The 8,979-nt window shown below is 40.1% G+C and overlaps 1 protein-coding gene across 2 annotated transcripts in view; it reads left to right on the top strand.

Annotated features, from left to right (window-relative positions):
• The window catches only part of Mpzl3 (myelin protein zero-like 3), a 16,637-nt gene extending 11,290 nt beyond the window's left edge, over positions 1-5,347 (top strand). For both annotated transcript variants that reach the window (XR_001174757.1, XM_013009600.1), the window contains exons 4-6: positions 806-974; positions 3,155-3,218; positions 5,025-5,347. Coding sequence is in view for 1 of the 2 variants with exons in the window: in XM_013009600.1 (XP_012865054.1) it covers positions 806-974; positions 3,155-3,218; positions 5,025-5,051 (260 nt within the window). In the remaining variant the exon portion in view is untranslated. The remainder of the gene's footprint in view (positions 1-805; positions 975-3,154; positions 3,219-5,024) is intronic.
• The last annotated feature ends 3,632 nt before the right edge of the window (positions 5,348-8,979 follow it).

Raw genomic sequence — 8,979 nt, 5'->3', positions numbered from 1 at the left:
AGGGCTGGGAACGTGGCTCAGTGGTAGAGTGCTTGCCTTGCATGCATGAGGCCCTGGATTCGATTCCTCAGAACCACATAAGCAAAAAGAAAAAAGCCGTAAGTGGCGCTGTGGCTCAAGTGGTAGAGTGCTAGCCTTGAGCTGAAGAGCTGAGGGATAGCGCCCAGGCCCAGAGTTCAGGCCCCACGACTGGACACACACACAAAAAAAAGAATAGAAATGAATATTAGTTTTCTGAAGGGTAGGTTGGTAGTAGGAGTCATATTACTTTAAATCATATGCCCTTTGATTCGGTAAAATCCCTTTAAAATATTTATCTTAAGGTTAAAGAGCTACATATAAAGCTTTATGTATAAGTATGGTTGTTTTAATATGTCTTACAGATTCACAAAAATTGAAACAACTTGAATATCCATTAGAGAATTGATTTAATAAATTATTCACTATTGTAGAATACCGCTCTTAAACATCATATCTGAAAGGAGATTTTAATGACATGGAAATATATTTATCATATGTTAAGTACACATGTTAAACTAGTATATAATTATAGACAGTCTATCCCGATATGCACTCTTGTACTCCTTGAATTGACAAATATCAATCTGTTATCTATGTAGTGGAATTAGGGGTACATTTGTATCTTTCAGTACACTTTTAGTGTATTTTACCTTTTCTACAAAGAGTTTGTTCCTTTTGTAATCAGAAGTATAAGAGCTAAGTAGAACTTACTTCATGTGAAAGCAAGCATGATGACATACCTTCCTTTTACCTTTGTTTCTGTGTCCCCTTTCCCCCCAACCAGGTTTTGGTACCATGCTGTCCTCTGTGGCCCTTCTTTCTATTCTTGTGTTCATTCCCTCAGCAGTAGTTATTGTTCTGCTGCTTGTGAGAATGTCGAGGAAGGCTGCAGGAATGAAGAAGAGGAGCAAGTCTGGCTATAAGAAGAAGTCTTCCATTGAAGTTTCAGATGAGTAAGTCCTGCTAGAGTCGTAGTGGTCAGCACATTTCTTGTTAGCGCCTTGCTTTGTGGGCCACACCCAGACTTCCATATTCACCACACACATCTGTCTCTGATTGAGATTAGTTCTGGGGAAATTTCCTTTCAAATGGAATACTCCTGCTGAGGACTTCCAGAAGGAAGCCTGAATGGGAAACATGTGGCTATTGATTTGGAGAGAGTGAAGGGGTTGGCAGTTTGGTCCTAGACCTCTGCTTTAGTAAGAAGATTGGACATTGCTACAGTTCTGAAGTATGTATCTTACTCTTTGTATCTTATTATCTTTGAGGTATGTCGCTTATTATTTCAAAATTAAAAGAAAATTCTAAGTCAGTTTTCTCCCTCTCCTCTTTCCACTGAGTTGACATCATATGACAGAAAATGCATGAGAAGTAAAGGAGGCTTTAAGAAGAGCTATAGATTTGTGCTGGTGGCTCATACCTATAATCCTAGCCACTCAGGAGTCTGAGATCTGAGGATTGCATTTCAAAGCCAGCCTGGGCAGGAAGGTCTGTAGAATTCTATCTCTAATAAATCTCAAAAAGTCACGAGCAAAATGCTCAAGGACAGCAAGCTCTGACTTGAAGTCCTAGGACTGGTACAGAAAAAATTCATAAAAAGAATAGCTATGAAGGGCAAGATAATTTAAATAAACCAGAACTATTCTTGGTCATCTGCTTTATAGTTATCAAAAGCATTTTTTTTCTTTTTTTGCTGGTCCTTGGGCTTGAACTCAGGGCCTGGATTCTGTCCCTGAGCCACAACACCACTTCCGGCTTTTTCTGAGTAGTTTATTGGAGATAAGTCTCATAGACTTTCCTGCCTGGACTGGCTTCAAACTGTGATCCTCAGATCTCAGCCTCCTGAGTAATTAGATTACATGTGTGAGTCACCTGTGCCAGGCTATCAAAAGCATTTTTTATTTTATTTTTTTAAAAGCATTTTTTAAATTCCATTCTGCCAATGAATAGGTATGAGCCTGTATTTTCCATAAAAAAATCTAAAAAACAAAAGCAACAGATATCTACATTAAACCCATTAGTTCTATACTGTCTATATCAGAGGTTCTTAGCCTGGGAAGGGAAGATATTACCTTGAGAGGTGGGGGTGTGTGTGTGTGTGTGTGTGTGTGTGTGTGTGTGTGTGTGTGTGTGTGTGTGTGTGTGCGTGTGTGCGCGTGTGTGCGCGTGTGTGCGTGTGTGTGCATTTATTTCCTGGAGAAAGAATGTGCTTACAAGGAATCTCTGGCCCCAAAATGATAACGTAAAAATACTAGTGTCTGTGCCTAACCATAGTCTACATTAAAACCCTTTATGGTCCCACTCTTCACCACATTGTTTTCTGCCACTTGTTCTCATTCACCCTACAATCTAGCTAGAGAGAACTGTTTTTCCTCATAGATACATGACAGTCATAATGTGTGTACACATATGCTGTAGTCATATGTATATATACATATGCATATACAAATACACATATTTAAATTTATTGTTATTTACTGTTATCCCCTACTGGCTGTTCTCTTGCATGGAATGTCTTATTTCCCTTTCTTCATTGTCTGAGGCTAGTTTTCATCTTGTAAGACCCAGCTAGGACACCCCTTATCTTGATACTCCCCGAGTCCTGAAGAGAGAATCAGTCACTCCCTACCCTTTGCTGCCACAGAAGCTCAACTCTAACTCTGCTAAAATATTTATCACAATGTATGATACTGTCTTTATTAAATTCATAGTAGGCCTGGACACCTGTGAAATTGTAAGCTCTTTAAGAGACCAGGTTTTATTTCTTTTGTAATCCCTAAAACCTAGCACAATGCCTTGAGAATACTGGTGCTCAGTACTGTTTTGAATGAGTGAATGTTTATGACTAGTTGCTATTAATGGAGTGGTTACTATATACCAGGAACTGGGATTCATGTTTCATGTGTATTTATTTTGTACTTCTAACAACTATACTTAAAGATATATGGTCATATCTGCATTTTATAGATAAGGAAACAGGCTCCTGGAGTTGAAGTGATTTGTCCAGTTACCCAGAAAGCGGCAGAACTGGATCTAAAATCAAACTTGTATCATTTCAAATACTTGAACTTTTAGCTGATCCCCAATACTAAGGATAGCAGCAATTGGGATTTGGTTTGTGCTCTTTCCACAGCACTGACCAGGATGAGGAAGACGCATGCATGTCGAGACTTTGTGTCCGTTGTGCTGAGTGTCTGGTAAGTCTGTCATTTCTCCCCCATTTACTAAAGGATGTCTTCCTTTCCTTCCTACTGGAGGGATTCTTTTGCTCTCACTGGCAATGAGGGATCTTCAGGTAGGTCCAAGGAAGGTTTGAACTTTCTTTCCCAAAAGCATTTTGGTCTCTAGGAATCCATAGTACAGAGCATGATTTTGTGTTCTGCCCCATGGGCATAATGTAGTGCTCTCAGGTTGGAAAGAAGACTGCAGACAAGTCCTGAAAAAGGAATGTCAACGCCACTGAACTCGTTCTGCGGTACTACAACTCACTGTTCCCAGGACCCCAAATTTAACTTTTCTGCGAAGCCTTCCTATTTCCCAGGGAGTCAGAGTGATGTAACCTCTTAGGCAACTTGATGTCTTTATCACCAAGAAAAGAACCCAGCTTTGATTTAAATCTCAAAAAGCTGTATTTCCCCCCCCCCCCCTTTGAAAACTTGTTTTGACTAATTGGTTTGTGTGGCTGTCCTGAGATGGAAGCTGGGGGAAGCCTCTCTGATGTGGTATAATTGGAAGCAGGTCAAAAGCAACCTGTGAGCTAATGTGGAACACACCCATCATTGCTGGAGGTAGACCTGGGCAGCCTTTGCACTTCCTGCCAGGCTCAGCACTGGCAGGTGGTGCAGCTGGATTACTCATGCGGCTCTGTTTCTCTGACTCCCATGCAATCATAGGTAAGACGAGAAAATGATTGCCAGTCCAGGGGAGAGGGAGTACCAACTTTGCAGGGTTTCAATGTTTCAGTAACACAAAATGAGTTCATGTTTGGGTGGCTATTACTCCCATTTCTGGTACTAACTCACTCACGGTTTACTTGTTGAGTGTATGGCATGTGCTAGGTGCTCCATTCTAGGAAGTATTGGTGAACACAACTAATAAAAATTTCTGACCTCAAAGAACTACTTAATATTCTTTTTTTAAAATATTATAAAGCATTTATTTGAAAAGGATAGCTTTTATTAAAACCCATCTTCCACTTTAATGGTAGCTTGTCCCACATGGTTTTTCCAGTCTCCTTAAAATGTTCGTTATCAACTACTCAAGCCTTCTTGCCCTTCTTGCCCTCCTCCTCCATGTCGCTGCGTGTGGCCCCCGTGGCCCGCCCCAGGAGTCCCGCCGCGAGCAGCCGCTACATGCTCACTCCCTCTACTTAATATTCTTCCCCTGAATATTTCTTTCTCCTCCTGTGATACCCAGCTGGAATGTCACTCATAATTAGGGATAAAATGCTGACTAAAATTTTAAATAAGAAAAAACATGGTATATTGGGTGATATTTAATGGTACAGAAAAAAAAATGAAATGGAAAAAAATAGAATGGTTAGGGACACCCTCAGTAGGATGATATTTGAATGAACTCCTGAAAGAAGGGGATGGCAAGACAGTGGCTGTTGTAGAGGAGCACTTTGGGGAGAGGAAATTGCAGGTGCAAAAGCTCTGGGGCAGGGCCAGCGTAGTCCTAGGAACAGCAGAAAGCTCGTGTAACAGGAAAGAAGGGAGAGACAAGAATATAATTTATTGAACCCAGAGAGAACCGGCAGCATACAGATTTCATAGACCCTTATAGAGGACTTTTATTCTGAATGGAGTAAACTCCATCGGGGTTGAGAAGAGAAGCAGAATGGATACTTCCCTGTGCTGCTCTGGGAATGCACGTTTGTGTGTCGGCAGTCACACCTGCTGTTGTCACTCCAGCGCAGGTTCCCACACGTGTAACCTCTCCCTAAATTCTCACTGTGACATTGTATTTCACATAAATACCAAAGCTGCTGTTCTTCCCCTCAGGATTCAGACTATGAAGAGACATACTGAGGAAAATGCATAATGTAAGAAGAATTTCCTAATGATAGAAGATATCCCATTGCCCTGGCCGCTAAGGCCTCTCAGAGGAGTGGAGCTGGCCCCGGCAGCAGTGATGGAGGATTCTGGAGGTCATCAGTAAAGACTTTAGGGACCATTTATTTATTGAAAAAAATGTTCTTTTTGTATTTATAAACTGCTCAACAACTTTCAGAAGAGACTCATGACTTTCCATTTTAATGTTAAGTTCTCTGATTGAATGAAGAAATTCTTTTTCTGAATAGAAAGATACTTTTGGTTTACCTTCACTCTTGAATGTATTACATGTTTTCTTCCAGTTATTTGAAGGAGAATCCTCAACGTTTGCCATGCTGCTGATGCCAAAATAATTTTTTTTTAATGAAGTGGAGCCATAGCTTCCTGATAATATGCTGCTGGATAAGATGCTTTGGGGAATAGCTCTATCCTTTGTTTCATGCTCCATAAACATTTTCAGTTTTAGTATTCAGCATATGCTACTTGGTTTAATGATTTCACCAGCAATTGTATTTGGGTTACTTTGAGTCTATCATCCTAATTTCCTTAGAGTTGATAGTTTACTGGAGTTTAAAGTATTAAATAGGAGCTGGGAATGTGGATCAGTGGTAGAGTGCTTGCCTAGCATGCATGAAGCCCTGGGTTTGATTCTTCAGTACTACATAAACAGAAAAAGCTGGAAGTGGCACTGTGGCTCAAAGTAGTAGAGTGCTAGCCTTGAGCAAAAAGAAGCTCAGGAACAGTGCCCAGGTCCTGAGAAGCCCCAGGACTGGCAAAAATAAAGTATTAAATAAAGTGTCATTAATTTATAAGTTAAAGAAAAAATGGTGAAATAGAAGAAGTCTTTTCTTTTATCTTGCTGGTTACAGTTTGAGCCAAGTAATCTTAGTTACTTTATTTTCCTGTAGCTGACCAATTTGTGGTTTCCTTCATGACTTTTCAGGTTAGAGACCAGAAGAAACTGCTAAAGAGGTTTTTCGTGGGGACTTATAGAATATTTTAGTAGCTCTTTATAATTAAACTTTTTCACATATTGTTATTCAGATCTTTTTCAGTTTTTGAAATGCACTAGTTTCGAGTGAACCATGGTATTTGCAAGCTGTTTTGCATAATATTGGAGATGAGAAAGTGAGGTCAGGTGAAACATGTACATCTCCAGTCTCTCAATACTTGCATTCCTTTATTCTTCTACATATTAATTTATGTTGGATTTTCTGTAAGCCACTAAGACATATGTCTGATGTGTTAGGAAGGAGTGACAGTTAAATGCAAGCAGTTTTCTTAGTAGAGTGATAGACTGGTTCACTTCTCAGGAGAGGCAAAGATGATCCCTTCCCCCACTTTCATTTTTCCAAAAAGATGGTCCATTTTATCCATGGTGCTTTCCTAGGTGGAGGTTTCCATATTTGTTTTTCAAATCCATTTTATTTTTATGAATGTTGAGGCATTAATTCTATTTCATAGGTTTGGCCTGGGCCCTTTGGTTAATCTAGTCCATAAACTAGAGACTGGTTAGTTGCTAGACAGTGTGCTTTACGTCTGTGTAGGTTCTGTGGAAGAGACCAGAAGAAATTGGCAGTTGAGGGGCTGGGAAGGTGGCTCAGTGGTAGAGTGCTTGCCTCGCATGAATGAGGCCTGGGTTTGATTCCTCAGCATCACACAAACATAAAAAGCCAGAAGTGGGCGCTGTGGCTCAAGTGGTAGAGCGCTAGCCTTGAGCTGAAGAGCTGAGGGACAGCACTCAGGCCCAGAATTCAAGCCCCATGAGCTGAAGAGCTGAGGGACAGCGCCCAGGCCCAGAGTTCAGGCCCCATGAGCTGAAGAGCTGAGGGACAGCGCTCAGGCCCAGAGTTCAGGCCCCATAGCTTGACAAAAAAAAAAAAAAAAAAAAAGAAAATTGGCAGTTGACATTTCTAATGCTTATACTTTACAATCTTTTGGGCCACTTGCTAATTATGTTGTTGTCTCAACAGAAAGAAGGAAACAATTTGAACAAGAAATAAATAATCTGGGCTCTTGGAGAGTGCACAGCAGCTTGCAAGGGAAACATCTTGTGTGTTTCATTTCTCTGAGAGAGAGATGGGAGAAACCCAGTTAGAAGTCACATCCCATTAAATGAAGAACCAGTTTTGATTAGGTCTTATAATTTCCTTGCAAATATGTTATGAAGACTTATTCAGCTTGAATTGTGGCCACTTTAGGTCTGTTGTGCTCAGTGAACACTCAGATGTGCTATTTTGTAGGCTTAAACATGATCTTAACCAGTCCTTTCTTTCTTAAAAGAACAGTAGAGTCCTTCATGGTGAGGGAGGGAGCTGGTAATTCCATCTGCTGTAAGGGATCACGGTGACATCCCTGCCCGTTGTAGGCTGCCCTCTGCTTTCCTCTTCACCTTTTACATCAAGGTTTAGATTTTTTTTTTCTACAAAGGAAAGCAAAATGTGTAGACCCCTGCTTCTATAAGGATGGAAGGAAGACAAAAGTGTTTTTTTTGTTTTTTGACAAACTGTTCTAAGGTGCTATGTTCTCCTAACTGCTCCCCTCTTTTGCTGGTCTGTGGGCTCACATCACACCATTCAGAGACCAGCCTTGTCTACAAAGAGAATCTAATTCAAAAGGGACCTTTTAGAAATGTTTTCTGACTACACCAGTCTGTTCTTAGGACTATAGTGCCTGATGAGTTTTATGTATTATTTCTTAATTCTTTCACAAAATGTGAACTTGTACTTTGTGTTTGCCCTTTGGCCTGTTAGTTCAGGCCACTCGGAAGAACACTTCAGTTCTCTGCTGGTACTGGTGCTTCAAGGTGGCAGATTGCATGTGCTTTAAAAAAAATTATGGAGGCTAAAGTTCTGATCGTAAATGTTCAACAGTGTCACTCATTATAGTTCTATAGAGCCGCTGTAAGATGATCCACCAAGGCTGTTATTTAATAGTACAACTCAAAACATTACTGCTGCAAGGGGCAGCTTCGCTCCTTTGACTCCAGTATTAGACTGTTACCTGCTGCATCTTATTGCCTGTTGTCTTTGTTTTGTTTTTTGTTTTTGTAAGAGGGTATAAATTGTGCACAGACACTGTAACTCCTGATATATTTTGCTCCAACATAGTTAATAAACTTTTTGCACCTTCCTGACTATCTTTTGGTGTATTTCTCTATATAAATGATAGGTGTCATGTGAAAGAAAGGGGGTTTTGTGGTTTTTAGCACTTAGCAAACAGTTTGAGCTGTACCCCAGAAAAAGAAAAAACTTGCATAGATTTTCAGTGTGCTGGAGCTCCCAGCAGGAGCTGAGAGTTAAATTTTAGAAATTTTGTGAGTTGGTTAGCTTGAAACACACCATGGTGGAAATATTGAGGAGAATGAACAAAAGCTTTTCAAATGATACAGACAGATTTTTAATAGCAATTTTTATTACGATTAAGTGATTATATAAATTCACAGTATTGTGAGATATTGATACTTAGTTAAAGTCACAAACACATTCTAACTTTTATGGGGCAAATTGTCTGTATCGTGGTCTATAAAGTTTATGAGTTCTATGAGCTTTGACAATAGTTATTTCTTCCACATCGGGTGATATATACATTTCTTTCCTTTTACAGACAAGTTTTTAAAAAATGAGCATGCCAAGGCCTGGGTTAAAACAATCATACCCAAGGCCTAAAGTGAGAATCTTGAGAGCATTTACTTTGAAGTAGTGACTTAGAAAGACTGAGAGACATCTTAAAGTGAAGAATCCATGAGGTTTTTTTTTTTTTGTTTTGTTTTGTTTTTTTTAATGGTTGGTCATGGGGCTTGAACTCTGGGCCTGGGCACTCTCCCTGAGCTCTTCAGCTTAAGGCCAATGCTGTACCACTTGAGCCACAGCAAGTGGTTTTCTGGTGGTTAATTGGAGCTGAG

Source organism: Dipodomys ordii, unplaced genomic scaffold, assembly GCF_000151885.1.
Source record: "Dipodomys ordii isolate 6190 unplaced genomic scaffold, Dord_2.0 Scaffold10, whole genome shotgun sequence".
NCBI classification, from domain to species: domain Eukaryota; kingdom Metazoa; phylum Chordata; class Mammalia; order Rodentia; family Heteromyidae; genus Dipodomys; species Dipodomys ordii.
The sequence above is the reverse complement of the archived record's forward strand: the minus strand, read 5'-3'. Positions and strand labels throughout refer to the sequence as shown.